The sequence below is a fragment of the Asterias rubens genome, chromosome 14 (assembly GCF_902459465.1).
Source record: "Asterias rubens chromosome 14, eAstRub1.3, whole genome shotgun sequence".
NCBI lineage: Eukaryota > Metazoa > Echinodermata > Asteroidea > Forcipulatida > Asteriidae > Asterias > Asterias rubens.
In genome coordinates, this window is record NC_047075.1 from 9421624 (window position 1) to 9448521 (window position 26898).

The 26898-nt window shown below is 40.6% G+C and overlaps 1 protein-coding gene across 1 annotated transcript; it reads right to left on the bottom strand.

Moving 5' to 3' along the window:
- Positions 1–68: 68 nt before the first annotated feature.
- On the bottom strand, positions 69–22863 carry LOC117299643 (ubiquitin carboxyl-terminal hydrolase 44-B-like). Its single transcript, XM_033783191.1, has 9 exons — positions 22667–22863; positions 12347–12482; positions 11484–11602; positions 9815–9985; positions 8767–9111; positions 7676–7811; positions 5697–5842; positions 1063–1136; positions 69–329 (listed from the first exon to the last, which is right to left on the bottom strand). Exons 1-9 carry the CDS (start codon positions 22861–22863, stop codon positions 319–321), a joined length of 1335 nt encoding a protein of 444 aa, XP_033639082.1. The 3' UTR covers positions 69–318.
- Between the last annotated feature and the right edge of the window lie 4035 nt (positions 22864–26898).

Genomic DNA, 26898 nt, shown 5'->3' on the forward strand with positions numbered 1-26898 from the left:
GTTGCCGAATTTCCCCATGGTCTGTGGAATCATCTCCGTAAACGCTATTTGTTTGCATTCCACTAGCGCGTGAGATAACATATATTATCTTCAAGCAAACTCGGCGCATGACATAACACACAAGGCGCAGGTAGTGATATGGGCAGTCAATATAGGTTTATATCCAACTTTTTGTTAATAACCTTTCGTTCAATGCTATTTTCGTGCTGCCGAATTTCCCCATGGTCTGCGGAATGAACTCTGTAATCCTTTCCCAGAATGCATGAGCTATCTCTTCAGAATCAATAATACACCGGAAGTTGTTGCGAACATTAGGCATCAGCTTCTGCCTAAAAAGGTAATAAATAGACAAACAAAGAAAATAAATGATACAAACTGTTCTAGCAATGCAAAGGTCGAGGGTTCAAATCCCCCTCGAGTGATTTGCCTTGGGTTGTCTTTTTCACCGGCTCGAAAAGAACTGATTGTGCTCAATACACTGGTGTAATAAGGATACAACAAAATTATATTCGTTATCCCATTGCAAAACTAACCTTTTTTACTATTCTTAGATACTACATTTTGTAAACAAGGTGATTTAGCTAATAGACCTAGTAAGAAAATCCTGTGTTGTAATGTTGAATTTTATTTTAAATGATTTTCATCAAATAAGCAATTTGAAATTTGCAAAGTAAGGTAGATTTGAATAATGTTTGGTAAAATGACTTGCTTAGTCACAAGTTACCGCCTAAAATTTGAAATAGTTTTCCAAGTTTTTGAGTTGAACACAGCAAAAGTCTGAACTTGATAACTTAGACTGGACCATTCCACATGCCAAAGAGGGGAGTCAGGTCCCACATCTTGGCGTATTTCTTTTAAGGGGGGCTGAAAAATATCTGCACTCATATCGGGAGTAAATGGTCAAAAACATACTATCCAAATTACATTTTGAAAAAACCAAAAAACCAAAAACACAAGTCTGGGAACTGATCCCCTCTTAGGTATGGAATTGTCCAGTTTAGGATATCAATGAACGACTCCCTCAGGGGAGGGGTTAAATAAAGATCAAGGTTGAACTCTCACCTTCCCATACCAATATTGACAAGGGCTTGCTCGTACCCTCGTTCCTCAGACACGCGGATAAGCTCATCACATTCCTGTAGGTTTTCGGGAGGAAAAATTGAGGCATTGCTTAAAGGGGCACTGTCCACGACCACATGATCACAGCGAGTCTGTGGCAAAACATTTTAAAATTCTGAACTCTCACCCAAAATCACTCCCACGGATGATGGCAACTTTAAAATATGATGGGATTTGATCCACACAAGGGCAAAGTTCAGAGCTACATGTAAACAGCGCTCACTCTTTACAGTGGTCCGTTGGCAGTGTCTTAGCCAGGAATTTGGAAAGTGGGAGTGCAAACTGAAAAAGTGGGAGTGCAACCTAAAATCACTACAAAAATAGAAACGTGTGCGTAGCACACAAAAAGAGCGCACAGCGCCAAGTCTGTCTCACCCCCCCCCCCCCCTTCTTAAGGGCCCTGGAAGCTCTGGATACTGTAGGTGCTCTCTGGTGGTTTCTGATGCATTTCTGGTACCTATTTCTGTTACAAGTAAACTATTTTGATTTAATTTTTGTTTTGTTTTCAACTCGAAAATGAGAGGCTTTAAAGCACAGATATTGTAAAGGTGATCGACGTCCACTATACATTATTAAACTCTATAAAATGTTTCTGGGTCAATTTTAGGCCAGTTCAAAGCAGTTACTTGGGCCATGGAGCTGCGCTTGGACCCTGAAATGATTCAAAAGCGATCAAATAATGCAGTACAAGTTTGCTGTCAACAAAATATTTTTTGGCATGTGTTTATACTCTTGATACAAATTTTTGCTTGAAGACTAAAGAAAATGGAGAGGTATTGAAGAAATTAAGAGTTATCATTTACTAATGTAAATTTTCTATCCATTCTTGTCCATTTGATTTCAGAACTGTATGCCTAAGGTCAAGAAGCTGATAATAGTAGTGGTATTTATTTTATTTATCAATTAATTAATGTAAAATAATGATTCACACAAGTATTTGCAACCAACCAAAATGCCAAGAGTGATTTACATGTACCATAATTGTTTGCTTATTTTAAACTGACTGACCATGGTAATTAATATTTTCCTTAGTATTTTTTAAGGTTTCATAACGTTCAAGTCTTATAGGTTGTTTAATTGTTGAATATTATATGTTTGAATATTATATGTTTTTGGCACATTTTAATGTAATATCATACAGTGTACATGTACATGTACATTCATGTACACATACAATACATGGTAGTATATGTTTGAAGCTTGTGTAACTTATTTTTTCTGGCTAGCAAAAAGTAACATCAACCCATTGGCATCTGTGGTGTCTGCGTGATACACAAGTACATATTTTGTTTGAGAAATGAGTGTTTGCATGTGATACACATTAGAGAAGTATTGTTCTAAAAAAGTAGTGTATGGAAAGTAATACCAGCGTTTAATATGCAAATGAGGTGACCATGTGATTGGAAAGTTTAACCAGCATAAACATAGCATGGAGGAAACAAAGGGGACTGGGGTTGGGTTAAAACCAGAGAAGAATATGACAGATAGTTAGTGTTAAGTACTGGCAGATTTAATTTGTATTGTGTGGTTTGATCCATGTTTCAAGTGAAACTACACACGGTACACTGGGGTATGGTTCCATACTGGGGTATGGTTCCAATATTTTGTGTGTGTTATGGGAGAATTTTGCAGCACTTCGTGGTACCTGCCTTAAATTATTTATTGCAGTTAAAAACATGCATCATCAACCCATTTCTAAAAACAATAACACAAATAAACTTACTTTTTTGCTAGCCAGAAAAAAATAAGTTACACAAGCTTCAAACATATTTTACCATGTAGTGTACATGTGTACATGAATGTACATTACATGTATACTGTATGATATTACATTAAAATGTGCCAAAAACATATAATATTCAAATTGCCACCACACCATGAAGGAGTTGAGTGCCAAAGCTGAAAATTGGTGTATAAGTAGATATAATATATATGTTTAACTGGTATCAATTTCAAAAAACATTTCAATTGATCGCGGGGTCAACCGGGGTCAAGACGGGCGGGGTCTTTTTGACCTTTTTCTGGCTGGAACCAACTTTGGGCCCATGCTATTTCTGAATTATTGCATTGGTGAGCTTATAATTGCTTATGGGTATAAACATGCACCCATAGATAATACCTTGGGAATATAGGATTTATTTGACCCCTCATGTGGGCACAGGGTGACCCAAAAAATCACAAAAAACATTTTTGGCTGATTAAAGTGCCTATTTTAGGTGACCATAACTAGAAAATTAAAGGAGATACATCTAAATTGAGTGCAGATTCATGAAATTTGGCAAGAAGTAAGATGGAATACCAAATTTGAGCTCTCTACCTGGTACAATAATTAAATTATGAGCTTTCAAAGTCGGAAATTATCAAAAAAATCACTTTTCGCGTCCGGCGTGAGCACAAAATGGCCGCCTCGACCAAATTTCAATGGGTCATATCTCGCAAACGACATGGAGTATGACTTAGCTTTTTTGTATGTGTTCATTTGAGCCACATTCAATCATTCTGATGAAGTTTCATCAAAATCTGAGGGGGTCACCTGGGAACTTTTCTGAAAACTGGTTGATTTGACACGGAATGACCCTTTTAAGGACGGAATGAGTTGCCAGACACTGCTCAAGATGGCATGGGGAGAAACAATGGCCCACTTTCCTGACCACATCACACGGTATAAAACATGCAACTCATGACACAGCGGACTGCCACAGAACAAAGAAATGTTATTAACAATAAAAATAATAATAAGAAATAGGGTAGGTGGCCAAGCTTTCGATCAAAACCGGACCTTCTTCAGAGGCACAATAATAATAATAGATGTTAAATTTGCATTGGAGATAAAGAATATTAATTTTGGTTTTGACCTATACAGCGATGTGTGTAAGCAATGTATACTCAAAACGTCAACGACCCTTGCGATTCTAGAGCAGTGTCATACCAACTAGACCACCGAGATTGCCTGGTAGCTAGAAGCAGTTAGAATCCTATGTTTTGGCAGCGGGTACCGCAACGTCATAAAAGAAATTAAATTTTTGCATCGGGGATAAAGAATATTAATTTTGGTTTTTACCCATGCATCGATGAGTCCTGTGAAAAAAATATCACAGGCATATTACTCGGGTGGGATTCAACACTACCCTTGCAATTCTAGAGCATTATCTTGCCAACTAGACTACCAAGATTGCCCGGTAGCTAGAGGCAGTTCGAATCCTATATTTTGGCAGTGGGTACCGCAACGATATATAATAAATGTTAAATAATAATAATAAGAAAGACTTCTAATGCGCACATATCCACCCTGCTGGGTGTTCAAGGCGCAGTCAAAACCAATAAACAAAATGAAAGACAACAGAAATACCCTAAATTAGTCCTTGAAAACCTGTGACATAGGCCTAAGACAGGTTTTGAGAAGAGATTTGAATTGTGTGGTACAGAAGCAAGATCTAAGATTAAGTGGTACATAGAGAGTTCAAGATGCGAGATGCAGCTGACGAAAAAGACCTGTCACCCCATGAGTGTCAAGACTTGGGCTCAATGAGGAGAAGCATGGAACTTGATCGACTTGATCAAACATTCCTTTACAGAGTAGTTCTGAGATACACTGGGGAGCCTCTGTGCCTTTAAGTGCTTTGTTATCATAGAGTTATATATAAGAACTAGAGGGCGCACTGGCCTATATACGCGCTCCGGCATGCGCGCAGGCGGCCATTTTCTAAGTTGACAAAACTGGCATCACACAGCGTGTGTTTGTGCTGCCATTTTGTAAGTTGAACAAACAGCATCGTGTGAGCGTTCAATAAAAAAAACCTCAAACGTGTATTTCATATTCAACGCGCGTGCAGAATAATGTGCTTGTCATCTTGCGGTCCTGTGGCGTTTGTGCACGAAGCATCACTCGTGCGCCCTCTGGTTCTTATATATAACTCTATGTTTGTTATAAATCTTTTTAGAAATTACGAATCTATGACCCTTGACCCTTAACCCGTTCACCCCCAAGTTCTTTGTGGCGTGTAATGGCCGAGCGGTTAAGAGCACCGGATTTGAGTTCTGGTGTTTGATCAGCAGAGGGTGGGTTCGAATCCCGGTCGTGACACTTGCTACGTAAAATTGGGGAGGTAGTGCTTTCTGCTCTACCGGCCAGGCTTCGGATTGATAATACCCAAGCTGATACCCCTATGGACTGTAAAAGGGGTAACCCTGTTTCAGTCCTAGGAGTAGGTGGCAACGGCCTCTGGAAAAAGAAAACAAAATTGTAGCCTACACCTTGAAGTGTCCTTCAGGCCGTGTTTGTCTGGTGACTTGCATGAAAAAAAAAAAAAAAAGAAAAAAAAAAACACCTCCTAGTGCCCACATTGTTTGTTGACTCAAGCAAGTTTTCAATGACTAATTTTGTTGTTTCTGTTTTTCTTTGTGTTGTGTTTTGTTTTTTGTTTTGTTTTTGGTTTTACTGCGCCTTGAACACCCAGCAGGGTGGATATGTGCGCATTACAAGTCTTATTATTATTATTATTATTATTATTATTATGGTGAAGTGCACGGTTCACTTTCCTGAAAGGGTTAACCAATTCAAACAAAACTCAACTCACAAATTATTCCTGACGGTTCGAGGATCTTTGTACGTTGATAGGTCGACAGCTTCATCTGAACCACCGCTAAGACCCCCTGAGGAGGGGCCAGGCTGTCGCAGAATACGACCCTTGCTCTTAGCGCCACCTTTGGGTTTCTGGACCTCCTGTTGAAAAAACAATTTGAAGAGAGGAATACAGCTTACGTGTAAAATAATAATAATAATTGAAAATAGGTTAACATTAATCCAGGACAGGAACTCGATAACAATTCTCTAAGATGGGAAAATTTGTTTTGGATTTTTCTAGGAAAAAGTATGAGAGACATGGATTTACTCACTGAAAGGCATACAATTCTTTGATGTAAGCTTGGGCGGTTCCAGAAATTTGGGGCTCGGTTCCGGTTCCGAAAAAAAGCTCGGTTCTGAGACATACCCGGTTCCAATTCAATATAAAACATAAGCCGCTCGTCCCGAGCTCACACACACACATAATTGAGCCGATCTATTTTAACTGAAAATAACCAAGTTAATCAGACATCGGTTCCGAGCTCACACACACACAATTGGAGCCGATCTATACCAGAATACCCACCCCAAGTCAATCAGACATCGTGCCACCGAGCACCTATTCTCCCTGCATTTAACCAAGTCTTTGATTTAGCCGGCAGCAGTACATCCGTTGTGTAGCAGTACGTCCGTAGTGCAGTACGTCTGTAGTGCAGTGCATCCGTAGTGCAGTACGTCCGTAGTGCAGTACGTCCGTAGTGCAGTACGTCCGTAGTGCATGCAGTGTGTCGTCTCTGTACATACAAGTGTACATGCCTCTACATGCGCGCCTGTACATGCGTACAGTACTGTGTGTTTTGTGCAAGGGGCAAGCTTTTATGAATATGGATATATCGGCAGCCAATCACAACGTGCTGTCAATTTGGACTTTGGACTCTGTACATGTACATGTATATGCATGAGATATACATGTATAGATGCCTATGCATTGGAGGGGGCTGTGCACTGTGTATGCAGCCACACGTGATAGTTGATACTCATGTCGGCTTGAAGCCTTTGCACACTGTATCTGCGGTCACCGCTTTCAACATCAAGCCTCAATTTCTAGAGCCGGTTCGTCGCAGGATCGGTTCCACAGAGCCTTTTATACATGTAGTTGGGACTCGGTCTTTTAAAATCGGAACCGACAAAAGCGGGTACCCGATTCCACAGAAGAGTGGAACCGCCGGTCCGGTTTTCAATTTGGAACCGGGTAGAACCGGGTAACCGCAGGAACCGCCCAAGCTTACTTTGATGCACTAAAGACAAGCCCCATGTCAATGCACTGGGTGAGAATTCTGTGGTTTTTAAGGTGCTGTGGCACAATACGCTGCCAATCGGACCAGGAACAGGGGGGGCAAGTCCCTTCTCTTTACAATAAGTGCCTTTTACGTGCCTTACGCAACACACAGGACCTACAGCTTTTCCTCCCATCCAAAGGACGAAGCAATAATGGATTTAAGTGTCTTGCTTTAGGACACAGGTGTCTAGACCGGGACTTGAACCAACCCCAGTTGAAAACCCCAGATGGGTACTCTTACCTGCTGAGCCACGGCACTTCCACAAGTAGTCTTCCTGAATTTTGCAATATATTGTGCGTCACTAGAACTCACAACCCATGGACACTTCACAATATTCAATTGTTGCACGCTGTGATGGGGTCCATGGCGTTTTGTACACCAGAGGGAGCCAATGGACCCCAAATCACAACGTGCAACAATTGTTTTAACAGGATTTTTCAGTGTCCCCTCGAACCCGTGGCCGTTTCGTACTTAGCGCTGGAAATTGACCAGCGCTGGAACGATCAAAGTAATGTTTACCGGTAATAACAAAACTCATGTTACCTGCTGCGCCAGGGTACATGCGTTTTTGTTGCCCGCACGTGACTGGTTCTCGACAAATTTAAACTTCACAGTTTGTTACCGAGGTATAACAACAGGGTTCGGTACTTGCCTCAAAACATTCTATCGTGGTCTGCCTCATGTACTCAGTTTGTCTTCTCGTTCCAACTACGTGTGAGTGACTGCTCTCTCTCGGCGGGAGGTTAAGCTCCAAATGTAGAAAGCATTCCCGGAACTGATGTAAATGCCTGTTGAAAAAGCAGGTACAAAAAAAACATGGTTTTTATAGGGTTTCATGGCTGAGCGGTCTCTTATCTCTTAATATTTTACTTGCTGAGGCACTGTTGCTTTTGAGAAATGAGATTTCAACTTTTGCATTTTTTCCTGACAACATTGCTCTGTGATTTTCACTTTTTTTTTTCTCAAAAAACTTGAAGACTACAGGCATGTGAGTAACTATATCCATGAAAAAAAAGAGGACAAGAGAAAACTGGGCAAAAAAGAAGATAATTATCCTGTACTTTTGTACACAGAAAGTGAAGAAAAAAAGAAAAAAATCATAACCAAAAGAGAGGGTATCAGCTGAAAAGAGGAAGTCTCACTTAACAGTAATGAGGATAAATTATGTTACACACATCTTCGTTCATAGTGAGTAGATATTCACGTCATGGCTTAAAACTTGATAAACAAAAGGCGTCAATTTTTTTGTTTTTATTTGATTTTTCACTTCTTTTAGTGGCAGGGAGGGGGGGAATACAAAAATACAGATTTCCGGTTAAAGCCATTGGACCCTTTCGGTAAACACTATTGTCCAAGGCCCACACTTCGTGTATCACAACTTCTATATCAAATAACAAACCTGTGAAAATTTAGGCTCAATCGGTCATCGGAGTCTGGAGAAAAAAAACGGGAAAACCCACCCGTGTATCCGCGTTTCGCCGTGTCATGACATGTGTTTAAAACAAATCCGTAATTCTCGCTAACGAGAATTGATATTGTATTACTGTTTTCGCAAAAAGTAAAGCCTTTCATGGAATAATATTTCAAGGGAAGTCTTTCACCACTACCTTCTGTAAACCCTGTAAGTTATTTGTAAATCTGTGAACTTTTTTTTTTTTTTCTGTACCGAAAGGGTCCGATGGCTTTAAAAACTAAGAAATTACATTTCTGAATACACACACCAAAATAACTAAACTGACTCACCCCAGCACCTGCAGAATGGAGTTCATATAGCAGGTGTTGCCGAGATTCCTAAGCCCCGTTACTCCGGGCGTCAGCACAGTCCACTTTCTCTTAATCTCACCTATCCGCAGCTCGTCCGGCCTCGTGCGTTTCTTACTTCTCTTTTCACACTCCACGGGAATGTTTTTCGCGGTCTTAGGGAGACTACGCTTTGGAGGTAGCTTCGTCGGTTTGGGTTTTTTGCCAGTGATTTTGTCGCCGTGGACGAGGCTCTTCCAGGGAAGGAAGATTTTACTGAGGAGGACGAGACGACGGTGAACGAGGGCGGTGTGACCTTTATCCTCCCATGTTAAACTTTCCTGACGTCTGAAATCATAATAATATTAACACAAGATTTATTTGACGAGACGACAATGAACGAGAGCTGTGTGGCCTATACCATGTTAACTTTTCCTGACGCCTGGAATCATAACAATAATAATGGTTAGAGATTTATAAAACGAGACGTCTAGAAAAACTTGCGAGCATTAAGCCCAATATTACTATTAATGATTGGTTTATCTGGGACATTATATGGGGCGTTACATGGTTTTACTTGCATCATCATTTTTTTATGACACATAGGGTGCGTTCGTTTAGCTTCCCTGGGTCGACCCGGTTCGCCACGGTATGTTCGAATAGCTTTGACGGGGCTCACCCAGGTCAGCCCCCAGTGCCCTGCTTGTGGAGTGGGCCACATGGGGGTGACCTGAGGTGCATGCCGTCACCACAAGAGGGCGAGTGTGATCGTTCGATAAGCTCTTGTCAGGGGCTCACCGGAGTAAGCACTGGGGGGTCGACCCAGGGAAGCTAAACGAATGCACCCTGTATAAACTTCAAAATAAAACCGGAATAGTTTTTCTTAGGGCAGAAAAACCCACAAAATCCAGTTATAAAACAAAAGAAAATCACGTACCTGTTAACATGTTTAAATGGGACAGTTGTTCAAAGATTTAAAGTACTTTACCGCTTTTAAACATGAACAGTTAAACACCCCTATGAGGCAACCTATGATAACGTATTTGTTTACCTGTGTTTAATCTGTTCGCCGGTGTCCACAGAGAGCGCCCTCAAGAGTCGACGTCCGCTCCTCGTTTGACTCTCGTACAGAGTCTGCTTGGTGATCGCATCGAGGGTTGTACGCAACAACTTGAGATCGCCGGGAGCGTTGTCATTCAGAATGTAATCATCGCAATCATAACTGGAAAAAAGAAAATAAGGCAATGGTAATAATTCAATTTAGATTTTTCGTTCTATAAGTTTGTCCCCAACAACTTAACAAGACAAGGCTTACACGTATACCCTGTTCACACAGCTCTACGACCTTAAAGGTCGGTTATTAGTCGGTCACGCGATGGCCTTGCAATACAGTTTATAGTCATCGCTGAGGCCTAACAGTATCTTTTTTTGATCGCGCGTCAAGATTTCCTCCGCCAGACCATCGTACGACCGGCCTTAAGAAGACCATGCCGATCCCCTCGATCTCAACAATGTATCAAGTCGGGACACAACCGCCATCAAAATCAAGCAATTTGGCATATTAAACACTTCACCCTACTCTTACGCTTCTACGTCAAAAGTGTTACTGTCTCGCTGCTGCTATGAATACACCCGGTCCAATGCTGACCAGGTTATTGTTTCTACTTCGAAATAGTTGTCGATGGTGCTGTGTTTATATTTCGACCACCGAGATCTCTTTGCGATGCTACCACGCTGCTTGTACGATAATGGTGTTCCTGCTACGACTTTGTCCCGCGTTTTGTTGGCTACCACCCGCCTACCCCAGAGGTCGAAATTGCCACTAGCCAGGGACTACCAGATTTACAGCCGGGCTACTCATTTATCCAGTTTGATAGCCAGATGGGCTAGTGGAAAAATAATGCAAAAAATCAACATTACAAACAGCAATGAACTGTGCTAATGGTGGATGTAAAGTTTGTGCCGTGATTCAAGACATAATGTGTTTTTCGGGGCTACTAAAATCTCATCAGGGCTACTAAAAATTCTGGGTTACTAGCACTGCCGACTACCCTACTGACTACCATGAATAAACACTTAATTTCGACCCCTGCTACTCTCACGTTAAAGATAAGCGTTAGGAGAGAATGCCGCTTCCTAGGAGATCCTAACCCGACCAAACCACACTCATGGAGATCCCCCACGCCTGGCCCTTGATTGGCCGCGCTATTGGCCACTTTTCCATGGTAGAAGAAGCGGCATCTATGAGGAACGAGGCATAAGAGCCAGTCTTTGTAAGGGGCTACAACTTTTACAAGAAGAAACATTTTAAGATTCATTACCAAAAGTATATCTTGCCTTTAAAGACACTGGACACTATTGGTAATCGTCAAAGACCAGTCTTCTCACTTGGTGTATCTCAACAATGCATTAAATAACAAACCTGTGAAAGTTTGAGCTCGATTGGTCATCAGCCTTGCGAGATAACACACCCTTGTCACACGACGTTGTGTGCTTTCTGCTTGATTTTGAGACCTCAAATTCTAAACTTGAGGTCACGAAATCAAATTTGTGGAAAATTACTTCTTTCTCGAAAACTACGTCACTTCAGAGGGAGCCGTTTCTCTCAACGTTTTATACTATCAACCTCTCCCCATTACTCGTTACCAAGTGAGGTTTTATGCTGATACATATTTTGAGTATTCACCAATAGTGTCCACTGCTTTTAAGGGTTGTCTTACCAGAATACGTATCTATCATTGACTTCGATGGCGAGTGGGTGTTTGGACTCTTTGAAGTGTTTGAGGGCGTGCTCCTCATTGTAACGTCCACACGCCACGTTGGTACAACTCAGACAAGCCTGTAAGAAACAAACACCACAACACTGTGTCATAATAAATAACAATAACTAGACAATATGGTTTGAGGGAACAATGTCAACTCACCGAGTGTCGTGGCCCAGTGGTGTTTCTGATCAGCCAGAGATGCAACCAGGTGATGACAAAAAAATCTGAAAATTTTTGTGGTGACGTTTTGGACACTTAACGCAGTAAACCACCCCAACCTCGCAGCCAGATATAGGGAAAAACCTGGACTGATTTGTTGCGGTCACCAGAGGCGAACATACCGAATCTGTATATTGTACAAACAAATTTTTTGGACGATCTTACCTGCTAATTTCTGCCCTTAATAACACTTTTTCGTCGATAGCAATTTTCATGGGTTTATGATTTAAGGATCGGTTGGTTAAAAAACTTATTTGGCAATAAAAATGTTTGGTCAGAAATGCACACTTGGGAAAAAGCGCGGAGGTAGAAAGACATGTACAGATATTATGTCGATACGGTCGATCCTACCAAAATACTTCCTTGCCGTTAACTCGTCAACGTGCTTGGTGCCGTCAACTCGCCGTAAACTCCTCCAATTTTCTGCTGACATTTATGAGTTATTACCAATAGTGTCCACTGGACTCTTCTGGTAATTACTCAAGATAATTGTTAGCGTAAAATTTACTCATAAATGTCAGCAGAAAAACTTTCTTGGTAACAAGCAAGGGTGAGCTGTTGGGGGGTGGGGGCGATTTACACTCAGTACATGTACTTACCCAGACACTTTCAGTCGTACCGCAAACTTTACACAGCCATTTTTGTGGGTTAAAGACGCAATGGTTGTGAGCCAGTCTTAATTTCTTGATGTGGATGCACTTGTCCTTAGCTCTTGGTGAATACTTTGTTGCTGTTCTTCATAAAAAAATCTTTCGTTCAATCTGGAAACACAAATCAAATAACATTATAAATTCATTTATTTTTTTCTTACTTACCCTGGGGAAACCTCACTGTTTTTCAGAGGTCCCCAGCAACTACAAACACATTACAATTTTAAAATAATATAAATATTATCTTCGAGCAGGCTTGAAAGTGGTGGCACCATACTGAAAGTTATTCGACTTCGACCGTAGAATTTAGTGGTAAAAAAGGTTGTTTGAGTCAGTAGGAACTTAATCGCCCAGCAGAACGCAGAAGGGGGATGTGAAAAAATGTTTGAGGAGATCTTTTTTTTTATTTTAATAAAGTAGTTTAACAGACATCACATGCAATCAACCAAGTCAATATAATGTTGTATTGTTTGTACTTTTTTTGTGTTTATAAACAAAAATGTGAAGTGAAGTTAATTTTGGCAAGATCAGGGCCCAATTTCATAGATAGAGCTGCTAAGCACAACAATTTGCTTAGCACGAAATTGTTGCCTTGACAAAAACAGGATTACCAAACAAATTTCCACATGAATTTCAGGATAAGCAAACAATAGCTGAACACCAGTAACAAGCAATAGGCCTATGCAAGAAATGAAAATTTTGTAGTTTTTTTAAAATCAAGGAATTAATTTCATGCTAAGCAAATTTTCGTGCTTACATTACAATACAATGTATGGGTTAGTTTAGTGTAGATGAAATTGGGCCCAGGTTTCAAAAATATACAAAATAGAATTCTTTCAACTCTTCTTCTGGATATCGTCATCAATTTCACGAAGGACCAAAATCCTTAAAAATCAATAAAAAACGTATTTTGTTTTTTTTTGTGGATTTGACTAAGGTGATGGGGATGTAACTATTTACGAAGTTTTAGGTCTCATAATTTTCTAGTTTCTTAATTACGCTAATTTGATGAATGACAAAAACCTCAAAAACCTGGAATTATGTTTTCACGAAGAGCCAAAAACCTTTTTGTAAATTTGTTGTATACATTTCCAAATTGATTGTACAGCTGGCACAGTGCCAATCATGAGCGCGCCGGCTTTTGCGTTTTCACGAAGAGCCAAAAGGTTTATACACGGCGCACTGCACGCTGACCATGTTTGATAACGTTTTCACGATGAGAACATTTTGTTAATTGAATAATTAAATTACTCATTAGTTAAAGACATTGGACCCTTTCGGTAAACGGTATTTTCCAAGGCCCACACTTCGTGTATCACAACTTCTATATCAAATAACAAACCTGTGAAAATTTGGGCTTAATCGGTCATCGGAGTCTGGAGAAAATAACGGAAAAACCCACCCTTGTATCCGCGCGTTTCGCCGTGTCATGACATGTGTTTAAAATAAATCCGTAATTCTCGTTAACGAGAATTTATATTGTTTTACTGTTTTCTCAAAAAGTAAAGCATTTCATGGAATAATATTTCAAGAGAAGTATTTCACCACTGCCCTCTGTAAACCCTGTATGTTATTTGTAGATCTGTGAACTTTTTTCTTTTTTTCTGTACCAAAAGGGTCCAATGGCTTTAAACACATTAGAAAAAAAATAAACAGATTTGTATGACTTAGGATCTCATCTTCCCCGACATGCAAAAAATTCCAAGATTAAATTTTAAATAGTCTACCAACTTAACTTAAAACGCGGTTTTCTCAATACAGACATACATTTTTTTAGGCCCCCCCCCCCCCCCCCTCCCTATTACTTGGCTGCAGGGGACTTGTTGGCTCTTCGTGAAATTGCTGACGATAACTATTCCTAAATTGGTGGTCGGATGCAGAATCTTCACCCACAGGAACGGTCATGACAGTTCGCGGTTGTTTTGGGTTTTTTTTTTTTTTTTTTTTTTTTTGGGGGGGGGGGGGGGGGCCATAGAGCTATAGCTCTATGGGGGGGGGGGGGCATAATCTCCTCACACACGACACACAATGGGGGACACACCGGCACTCTCCAAGTCCAACCACATTCATTTTATTAAAATTAAATTTGAGCTTTTAATTTTAAATTGGGATTTTTAATAATGACAACGGTTTTCTGAAATGTTGGCACTCTTCAATGCTGCGTCCCCTATGACACCAAAGCAATACTTTATGTTAAATGTTCATGTTCAGTCTTCAATGTGGTCAATTTAAATGAAAGATATAAACTTACAAAAACACTCTTTTCTTGCTTGGCATCTTTTCTGTGTGGAAGTCAAACTCAGCCCAAACTAACACTCTGTCGAACTTCGCGGGTTTACGGACGCACTTTTTATATTGAAAGCATGATACATGATTGGTACCCTACACATGAGCAGTCGGGTTCCCAAATAATGACAAATGCTCACGTCTAAATACTGTTGGTGGCTTCTGGGAGACGGACATTGAGTTCCAACCAGTGCGTGTAGTCGCAAAACAAGCCGTTTATTGACAATGCACTTTGTACACGAATAAGAGGGCGCACTGGTGATACGGCGGTGCAAATTTAATAGATCTTTAACTTAACCCCGAGTCCCACAGGAAACGCAATTATTTCAAATTTACTCAACAAATCGTGTTAGTCTCTCAGCCTTATGCTTGAAAACCAGAATCAGACTATTCATTTCCAGAGTTCCTTTCAATTTTTCAGGTCAGCCGTTAGGAATTTTAGCCAGAGATTCCCCACACAGCCCCCCTCCCCTCCCCCCAAAAAGAAGAAATACCAACCCAATAAACAAACAAACAAACAAACCACCGCACCCCTGAAAGTGACCTTTTTTTCCAAACAGGCTAGTGTTGTCCCTCGTCCCCCCCCTAAAAAAAAAAAAAAAAAAAAAAAACGCACCACCGAAAGTGACCTTTTTCCCAAATCGACTATATAAAAAAGTACTGAGTGTTTTTGTGAAGCACTTGTTAATAGGGCCAACTTATTAAACGCCTAATTACCAACAAGTCTCCCCTTGGAAGTTGACAGAGAATACCAGGTTGTGATAGAGTGTTATTGCATGACCGCGAATTCGCCGTAAAATTGTGCAGGTGGGGGGGGGGGGGGGGGACGGGACGACACTAATTTATAATCTTGCCACGCACCGGTGTACGTGGACGGAGATCTGTTCCCCGGTGATTCTGTCTCCCGGACCCCTTTACCTGGCTTGTCTAGGGTGCAGCATCACCCAAGACAAGGGTAACTGTCTCTTGTGGTTATTCTGTCCGCGGGTGTGCTCAGCGGAGATTTTATCTCCCAACGGAGAATGTGTCCCCAGGCGTGAACATCCACCGACGACGGAAGCTTCAGTATAACATTTCGCGAGGTTTGACACATATTTTTTTTACCATTAATACACTTTAAAGGCAGTGGACACTATTGGTAATTGTCAAAGACTAGCCTCCACAGTTGGTCTATCTCAACATATGCATAAAATAACAAGCCTGTGCAAATTTGAGCTCAATCGGTCATCAAAATTATTGCGAGATAATAATCAAAGAAGAAAACAACCTAGTCAAACGAAGTTGTGTGCGTTCAGATGGTTGATTTCGAGACCTCAAGTTTTAAAAATCTGAGGTCTCAAAATCAAATTCGTTGAAAATTACTTCTTTCTCGAAAACGATGGCACTTCAGAGGGAGCCGTTTCTCACAATGGTTTATACCATCAACCTCTCCCCATTTATTAGTCACTACCAAGATAGGTTTTATGCTAATAATTATGAGTAAAATAATTGAACGTTGTATCTTTACCTTAAGAATATTTAATTTCAACATTATTTCACGATCTTTTCTATTTTGACACAGGAAAAGTTGCGGACGCCAGGGTAAACAACTAAAACTGACTTCCGGTCGGCCGTCCCATCAATACTGACTTGATTCCAAGAACCAATTATGCACATTATTGACTGGCAACGAGGTAATTAGTATACGTCTATTCCCACGAGGGACTTTGAGTGACCAGAAGAGGGACCTATTTCCCGAGGCCGAAGGCGGAGAGAAATAGGCCCCTCTTCTGGTCACTCACAATGCCCGAGGGGGAATAGACGTCCACGAGTTACCGTATTATGCCAGTCAATTTGTGTGTTATAATCCCCTAGGAGACTCTGTCCTTCAGGCCAGATGGACAGAATTCCCTGTGAGACCGGATCGAAGCGAAAGTGACCAGCGAAAGTTTTTGTTCCTTACTCAATGAATTAATCAAGTGATTTAAAGCGACTATAACACACGGTACGGTGTAGACGACTTGCTCGGTCTACACAAATAAAAAAAAGTGGAGGTAAAAGACCAACAGAGAAATAAAACACCAACACTTAATGTCAACCTTCAGGACCAAAACATTGGATATGACTTCTAGTCTATACATTGCTAGGGGACCAGTCTAGTTCACACCTGTCGTGGCCGAGTGGTTAAGAGCACCGAGTTCAAGTTCTGATGCTATGTCACCGGAGTGTGGGTTCAAATCCCGGTTGTGACACCTGTGTCCTTGAGCAAGATACATACTATTTCACAGGACTCGGGAATGTACTGAGTATACAGTGCTAACCACAGACATAAGGGTTCTTTATATTTCTGTGGTGCTAACACACATCGGTGTACGGGTAAAAACCAAAGTTAATCATTTTTACCCCCAATGCTTCTCTTTACCTAGGGTATCTAAAAATTATGGGTAGCTGCGAGGAAAAAGGTTGATATTGTGAATGAAAAAGCCTTCGGAACGCCACGGAGAAAGACTAAAGGGATGTTTATTGGCCCAATTACCATGGGACTAATGTACAGCGTATTGATACGGTTTATTGTGAAATGCGCTATAAAATTAATAAGAATTCGTTATTTATTATTATTTTTGGACTGGTCCCCTGTCTTCATCTGCGAGGATAAAGGGAGGTATTGGTTTTACAGAATCACTGATATCATTGGATTCAATGACTTGTTGTACAATTGTACATAGGCCCTAAATTTGTTGTTTTATCTGACACGTGTACGTATAATTTGATTGAGAAATGAATGCCAGATCAATACACAATGTACCACGTGACTGCCAGAGGATCTCCCCGTAAGCTCAATCCCAATCTCTGGTAAAATGTATGAGCCTGGAAGTATGACGTCAGATGTTCTGGCTTACATCTTGCTCCATCATGCTCCGAATACCTTCATGGTTTGGGCACATTTTGATAGAGCTGCTTAAAGCCAGTAGACACTATTGGTAATAATTGTCAAAGACTAGCCTTCATAGTTGGTGTATCGATTGGTTGTCGGAGTCGCAAGATAACTATGAAAGAAAAAACACCCTTATCACACGCAGTTGTGTGCTTTCAGATGCTTGATTTCGAGACCTCAAATTCTAAACTTGAGGTCTCGAAATCAAATTTGTGGGAAATTACTTCTTTCTCGAAAACTACGTTACTTCAGAGGGAGCCGTTTCTCACAATGTTTTATACTATCAACCTCTCCCCATTACTCGTTACCAAGTAAGGTTTTATGATAATAATTATTTTGAGTAATTACCAATAGTGTCCACTGCCTTTAAGCAGAAGAACTAGCTGAGCACTACCAAATTGTGCTTACCAGAATATGGTTACCAGCCAAACTTCCATGTCACAAGTACAATTTGTGACTGGTATCCTGCTCATTTCTGCTTAGCACAAATAAGCTTTAATTCGAAGCTTGAAAATGAAATTGACTGCCCATTAATTGCCGAATCTGACCAAGAAAACCTATGTTGACCATTTCACTATCCGTAGAGTTCGGCAAAAAGATACCAACTTTTCGAGACTCTTGCAGTAAAATACTAGAATCGTGGTTCAAATTTCAAAAGATACCTAAAATTTCAAAAGATTCCCTATAAATGATATTTACATAGAGTTATCGTACTTTTCATGATTTGATGAGTCATAACGGAACAATAGGTGCCTCTCGTTAACAGGTACTGGTAACACGTACAACGTGTAGTGTGTGCCAGTGATTTGCACTCCAGGACCTAATTTCATAGAGCTGCTAAGCACGAACGTTTGCTAAACATGAAATTTCTTCCTTGTTAAAAACAGGATTATCAACCAAACTTCCATTTGTTGCAAATTGCTTGTTACTGGTAATCACCGGTTGTTTGCTTATCCTGAAAATCATGTGGACAATTTGTTGTAATCCTGATTTCATCGAGAAAGAAATGTCATGCTTAGACATTTGTTGCGCTAAGCAGCTCTATGAAATGGGCCCTGCACGCACCAAAGACTGACTCTGTTACGACCACGTGCGTATTCATCCAATGAAAAGGGCGTGATGCCAATTCATCGTTCTGGTTTACGCGGATATCACCGATGGCGGAACACCACGTCAACGAGTTCCTCTGAATGTTCGACAGCAAATTGTTTCTCTTTTCCCTTTGAATTATTTGAGACACTGCAATCAGAAAAAGACGATTACGGGTCATGTTTTGATCAAACACCGAGAAGCAGAGACGTGACAACGACCGATCAGTCCCCCAGTGAAGGGTGTTTTTGACCAAAACTAACGGCAGTGCCACACGGTGATTATAACGGTAAGCTTTGTGTGAAAGTCAATGCTTTAAAAAACCGAGTATTTATTTAATGTGTTATAAATACTACCTGTTATTACCAAGTGGTGAAGGTGGTCATGTTTTTCACTTTTTGGGAACGTTTGGTATTATGACCATTGACTGTCGAACGATGAGGTAAAACTGATCGTTGATTGTGTCACTTGTCAGAAATGGTCATTCGTAAACTATGTTTTATGACACGCAGTAAACCCTGCGTTGACGTTTTTCTTAAGTATGTTTCGTTTTTCAGTTGTTCATTTCAAATACAGTATTAAGCTTCCACTAACCTTTCCTTGTGTAAATTCCTTAGATTGAATTTTGTTATGAGCCCCCCCCCCCCCCCCTCACACAGGTTGGTCCCAGAGAGAGTGACAATAACTGTATTAATATAACAACTATGAAACGTTTTAAGCATTGACTTTTGTATATTTAGCAGTTTCAGCTTGAATTTGTTTCCATGAGTTTTGGTTGTTTTTGCTTCTACAGAATACAGCAAATTCTGAAACATTTACAGTTCAAACTATAAGGATTCTCCGCGAGCCTTATAGGGGTCTAAAATGTTGGGCCTCCTTTAATGCTGAAACTTTTCCAAAATCATGGTTGATATGTGAATACTTTACGATCGTTTGCCACCAATAACTTCAGATTCCTTTATACTATCCTGGTGTCATGTGTTTTCAGTAGGATAACAGGAAAAATTTTCACAATCCAAAACTAAATATTTTTTTTTTCAAATCATCTATCCAATTTTTTAACAATAACCATTTCACTTTATGGTGTGTTGAAATTTTTAAAGTTTTGTTTTTACGTTGCGAGAGACAGTCCGCCATTAACAGTGCTTATGCATGCACGACATTGGAGCAACGTCATATGTTTTCACACCTTTCATTGGTTGGTATTTTATTGAATATTCAGAAGCTAGTATGTTTGCAAAATAAATCAAAAATATTATTCAATTACTACTTAACAAATTTAGTTACATTTTTGTCCTAAGGAATTATGGCTACTATATTAAAATCCAGAGATATCATAAGGCATGAAAGTAAAACACCCCACCCCTCCTTGATGCACTCACACTTCACAACAAATCCTTTTTCCCCCATTTCAGACCAGTAATGTTTGGTTTCAGGAGACAAGAAACCAATCTATGATATTTTCTCTTTAATGTAGACTTAATATTTATTACGCTTATCGGAATTTATTACAGTATGCAGTAAATCAACAACAAACAATTGTTGTCATTTTCACTTAAAATATTTTAATATTTTCCCCACATTTGAACACCGTAGAATCCCAAATAGTAACCACCTCACGTGATCCATCTAGTGACTAAAGCAGAATAAAACTCAATCTAGCAGATAGTAATTTTGTTTTGAACTTTCGAGGTTGGATGATGTTTCTTTGACTCATTTGAATGTTGGCATAATAATGCACTAGTTATTAGTACCAAAAATCAATCATTTTATAAATGTTTGAGCATAACCAACGACAGGAAACTTTATTCTCAGCATGATTAAGCCTGTTGAAAATACAGACCGTGAATAAACTGCATAGCTTCTGTCACCGGTGCAGCTTGCACAATTTCGCGGTAAACAGGAATCAAAGTTGTGGACCGAAAAAATATAGAGGGTCGATAACGTATGACGCTACGATACACAACCAAAACTTTTCCCACACACTCAAAATACATTCATAATGCTTGCATTGCCTTTTTTGTTGAGTTAAAAAATGCTTCAAACTAAACACTAGGTGTTTGTGAACAAACATAAAGCTGTTTCGGGGTTGTTTTGCTTCGACTAAGTGTTTTAAAGCTTTGTAGTTGGTCTTAATTTTAAGAAAGAAGCCTTTTGATCTTTGACGGGCCCTATTTCACTTTACTGTACCTTAAAACATAAACCCGGTCTTCATTTTGATAATAAGTATACATGCAATTTTAATCCAGAATTAAAGGTCAACACGGGACGATGGTAACCCTTTTATGCTAAAACGTTTTATAACTGAAACGAATTTGAAAAACGGGTCCCACTTCCGGTTGACCCCGAAGCAAAGGTAAACTTGAGGTCACATTTACCCAAGACCAATCTCCGATGCCCAATAAGTCTAACTAAAAAAAAAATCAGATGGTCACACTTCCGGTTAACTCGGGATCACGGTTACCGAAGGCTAATCTGCAATGCTCAAGGAGTCTAGAACCGAAACAGGTTCGAAAATCTGCTGTATAGTTTTTGAGATGTGGTCCTACTCCTGGTAGACCCGGAAGTAGTGGTCAACACGGGGTCAGGGTTTTCAAATTAATTTTGTTTAAGTCTAAGGAGTCTATAACTGAAAACAAGTTTGAAAATCGGCTGTGAAGCTCTTGACATATGGTTCCACTTCCGGCTGACCCGGAGAAAGAGGTCAATATGTGGTCACGGTTTTTCAAAATTAATCTCAAATGCCCCAAGCTATCTATAACTGAAACAAAAACAAAAACCTTTTTTTGTGGTTCTTGAGATATTGTCCAAATTCCGGTTGAATCGAATGTAAAGGTCAATTTGTGGTCAGGGTTACCCAAGGCTTATCTCCAATGCCAATAAGTCTATAACTATAACAAGTTTAACAATCGGCCGTGTACTTCTTTAGATATGGTGATGCAAAGATTTACCATTTTGTTATGTTGGAAGTTAAGGTAAACAGGGTGTCACGGTAAAAACAAAGCTAATCTCCAGTGCCCAAGAGGACTATAACTAAATCGGCTGTGTATTTTTGACACATGGTCCCACTTCCGGTTGACACAGAAGTAGAGGACAATTGGTGTCAAACATTGTATTACTGTTAGTTAGTCTCTTCTGCAGTCGTCAATTTTTCATAAGTTCATATTTCCTCAACAACATAAGCTTTTTCGACAATCTACACATTGTATTAAAGCAATTTAGGTATTTCTCAATAATACATATGTGTGTGACCTTTTCTTAACCGGAAGTGTCTGTAAAATGCTTTGAAAGGGCGTTATTTAAAGGCATTGGGCACGACTGGTATTTTCTCAAAATAATTATAAGCTTAAAACCTTATACTTTGTAATAAGTAATGGGAAGCTAGTAATAGTATAATACACTGTGAGACACGGCTCCATCTAAAGTAACGTAGTTTTCGAGAAAGAAGTAATTTTTCCATGAATTTGATTGCGAGACTGCATATTTAGAATTTGAGGTCTCGAAATCAAGCATCTGAAAGCACACAACTTCGTGTGACAAGGGTGTTTACGTCCATTATTATCTCCCAATTTCGACGACCAATTTAGCTCAAATTTTCACAGATTTGTTATTTTATGTATATGTTGATACACCAAGTGAGAAGACTAGTCTTTGACAATTACCAATAGTGTCCAGTGTATTTCATGGCCTTTAGGTTGAAATGTTTACACTAGTAGTTACCCATCACTTGTTGCTGCTGGTATGGTACCAGGGGTTTCATGGTTGCATCTGCATCTGTGGCCAGGGCTTCATCACAGGGCTGGTTCATGGAGGAAAGGATTGAGACCACAATATCTGCGGTGGACCCTGGGGTGTCATTATGCAATATTACGACCAGGGTGCAGGTTGATGTTTGTAGGGATGCGGTGGACCTCCAGCTGACACTGCATTCACTCCATCTGGGCTTTGATGTGGTTAGAACAACTGGTCACAAGCCAAACGCTGTGGGGGTGGTCTCTCTCTGGGGGTACGGTCGGGCATCTTCAGGCAGACCAGGTGCGACGGCTTCATCGGGAGCAGTTGCAGGGGGCGAGGCTTTGGCGTCTTGCTGGCAAGGCGCCTCCTGTTGGACTGGTTGACTGGCTTCTGTAGAGACGATGGGCTTGATTGAGAGCATCTTGGACTGGACCAACATCATCCTCAGCTTATCACTGGTTCTGGAGCTTGGTCGATGGAGATGAGAGAAAGGGTTCGCCCCGGTGTTTCTGGTCCGATCGGTAGCAAATTGTGCCACAGCACCTTGTAAAGCATTACATGATGCTATAAAGAATTAGGTCTCATAATTCAAAACGTAGTCCCACATCTGGCAGGAAATACTGTATGTTACAGCGCCAGGAGCGTCACCGGGTGAAGGACGTTATGCGCTATGTAAGAAGCCACAATTATTATTATTCTCCAATGCTATCAAGGACACATTTGAAACGGGGAATTGGTTGTCGGTCCGTCACAGTCTTGCGGTTTAACTCTCGGTATTCGATACACAGACTGAGAGACCCATCCTTTTTTTACCCACACTTATTTTGCTAGTGTTACTGCAGCTGCTGAAAATACTGATATAGCTACTGCCATTGCTGCTGCTTCCATGTTATGTTACTGTTGCAGCAGTTGCTGTTGTTGTTGCTACTACCGTGTTGCTATTTATGCTGTTGCTACTGCTGCTGCTGATGCTGCTGCTGCCACTCACTGCTGCTACAATATTGTTGCTGCTGCTAGTGTTTGTTATTGCTGCTATTAGTCTACTATTGTTCCTGCTGCTGCTCTTACTTCGATACTAATGTTGCCGCTGTGACTGCTGCTGATACTAATACATCTACTGCTTCTGATATTGTTGTTGCTAGCGTTACTGATATTATTATTGCTGCTGCTTCATTGATATGCTACTACTGCTGTCGTTGCTGCTACTGTACTTTTAGTTCTGCTGCTGCTGCTGCTGCTGCTGTTGTTGCTGCTACTTCTGCTGCTCAGTACATGCCCTGATTTTAAACCAGTCCAAGGGAGCACATAAACACTCCACTGATTTATTTGGTTTACGTGTACAATGATGTCTACTGTTTATGTTACAGCCCAGTGTACCTTTTCGCAAATGAGTTTTCCCTGAGTGAAGTTGGACAGCATGGACAGAGCCGCGTCTGTTGTTTGCTTTCTTCTAGCGTGGGGTGCTATTGCACATCTCGCTAAATCTGGTAAGTTATTGTTTTGAATATCAGGTTGTCAACCACAATTGGGGAAACTGACTTCGGGTAACAGTTAAGTGATTGGGGAGAGATTAGAAACATTGAATAACAAGTTATCAACTACAATTAGGGAAACTGACTTCCGGTAAAAATTAAGTGATTGAGGTTTAGAGTAGAACAATTTTACTATAAATCAGAAATTTCTAATTTGCGTGCCAACGCTCTACCAACCGACCCCTTTATGCGGTCTCGTTGTTCCAAATTGGATCAGATCCCTGGCTGTTCGTCTTAGACCCAATACTTGTAGATGTACATTGTTCACCGAGTCGAGTCTAAGTACATTTTAAGTTTCACACCCAAGTTGCATAAGAAACTGTACTGTTCAACCATGGTTCAACTCAGGTGCATCGCTATATATAGTCCACTTCGTGAGCGACACAGCCGCCCACATTTAGGGCGTGGCAACTGTCCATGTACAGCTGGCACAGCTGCAGCTGCAGCCTTTCTCCTCTCTCGGGCAGTGAGCAGGCCAGCTCTTCTCTGCTCCTCGAATATGACAAGGGCTTGACGTGTGAGAGCGCGCCTATCTGTACAATCCTGAGCACACTGTTTTGGGAGGAATACAAGCATTTGTGATTTTGTCTTTCACGCCACTATTGTACCTCTTGCGAGGTGTTCCTGTAGTTCTCCTACTAAGAAATAGTTCTGCATAAAACAGTTTTTTTTGGGAGCGTGGAGTCTTTCGTTCGGATCATGTGTCCAGTCCAAGGATTGATCTCAGGCTGTGCACGTGGAGGCGTTCCAGCAAGCATTTTCAGATGTCTTCTGTACACGATCCAAGTTTCACATCTATACAGCAAACTTGTGAGGACGATTGCCTTGTACACCTTAAATTTTGTATGCGTTTTATGCTGTGTTGGTTCAGATTCCGTGCTCGCAGGCGTCCAATGGCTCGGCTTTCCTTGCAAATCATGGTGGCACAGTCATGTTCTTCAAAATGAGATCCATCAAGTACACTCCCTTCGATTAGAGAAACAATCATCGCACCCTTGAAATCCTTGTGCACATCTGCATCCGCCCATATGCTCGTTAAAAGGCTGTGAAAGTTGCGCCACTGGACCTGCTGCATTGAATAACTCTGAAGGAACTCCTTTCATTCCAGGAGCCTCACCAGAGCTGGTCTGACTGATAGCTTTTCTAACCTCATCAAGAGTAGGAGGGGGGTCAAGGCTGTCAATTGTGGGGTTCTGAGTGATCTGATCAAGGGCAGAACTGTCGACAGTGGAAGGTCTATTGAGCAGATTGTTAAAGTGCTCCATCCATCTCTCACTGATGCTGTTATTTATTTCTTGAGCAATGTCGTACCATCAAGCGGGGCGGATTTTGGTTTGGACGGTCCGTATAATATCTAAAAGAACTGGAGAACATGAACTCTTTGTGTCGGCATAGCACTGGACTTCATCTGCTTTCCTATCCCACCAGGCATCTTGCATTCAGTATGTGCTCGGTTTTGGAGGTGTTGAAAACAACGACGTTTCGATGTAAAAGACATGGCATTCTGCCAAGCCGTAAATAATTTCTGCTGTTTATTCAGCATTGTCCTGATACTTTCGTCGGTTTTATCAAACCAGTGACTTGAACTGGTCACAATTAAGAAAAGTAAAGTCAATCAGGTGCCTTTGTTTAGATATTGTATGCATCAGGTTGTCTTATACTTGTCAGCTAGCCTGAAGAATGTGTTGGTAGTCGACAGGTCGTTTTCTGCACACAGGCTCAGAAGTAGAAGGTCAGTTTCACTCATTTGTCGCCCAAGGACCTGTGGACAATTTTTGAAGTCGCTGCCAACTATGACATTAATATCGTCAGTAAGGAGAAGTTCGTCAGCAGGGGCGTTGTTTAAATTATACGACCAATGTCCCTAAAGAGCCTTTACTTCAGTGCTACTAGCCAAAGTAAGTGCATCAGCACCTGGTGACGAGAAGTATTAAGAGAGGAAGCCAAGTGTCATGAACCTTTTAAGAAACCAACCAGTCCTTTTTAGGATTAATACCGCACTTCCAAAGAGAAATAAACCACAACCATTATACCTTGAAATACAACGGCAAATGCCCGCAATATTAAGGGGTCGTTTTAGATTTGTGTTTTAAGCCTGCTTTACAGTGGTTCGAATCTAAATAAATTCTGTTTGCCAAGAGTATTAGCAAACAAAAAAATCGTAAATTGTGGGAGTAGTAGTGGGGGGGGGGGGGGTTTATACAAATACAGCACATAGTATAGTCTTCCACACCTTGGGACTGTCCGCTGGCCTTCTTGAAGGTCCCATGACCATTAGCGGTCTGTGCTTAAGCCAGCACCGCTCACTGCGCGTAGTTTAGCAATGAAACTCGGCTTGTGTTTGTCCGTTTGCCGTTCCAAAGGCTGTTGGAGTGTTAGAAGAGCGGAAGTTCGCTCCCAGGCAACCCCGCTTTCGGCAACCAAGCTAGGGCTGGACACTGTTTTGATTGTATAGCAACATCTCTTTGGGATCTTCTACTGAACGTCCTATAGCCTACACTGTAAAAAATAATTCCGTTAATTTACGGAAAAAGTTCCGGCAGCACAATTACCGGAACTTTTTTAAGGTTCCGTAAATTTTACGGAGTCTTTTTTAACGGAATTATTTAAATATTGCGGAGAAAAACTGTATGTTTAACGGAATTAACACAAAAATAATTCCGTACAAATACGACAAAAAAAATTTGTCCGTAAAAAGAAAATCCATATTTTTACGGACTGAATGGTATAATTCCGTACAAATATGGCCAAAAAAAATTGTCCGTAAAAACAAAATCTGTATATTTACGGGATATATTGTATTTTTACGGGGTTAACATAAAACTTATTCCGTAAAAATACGGAAAAGACATATTTCCGAGTTTTTTCTGTAAAAATAAAATTTTTGAATTTACGGATAAAATTAATCCCCAAAAATCAATAATTAAAAAAAAGTAATGTTTTCC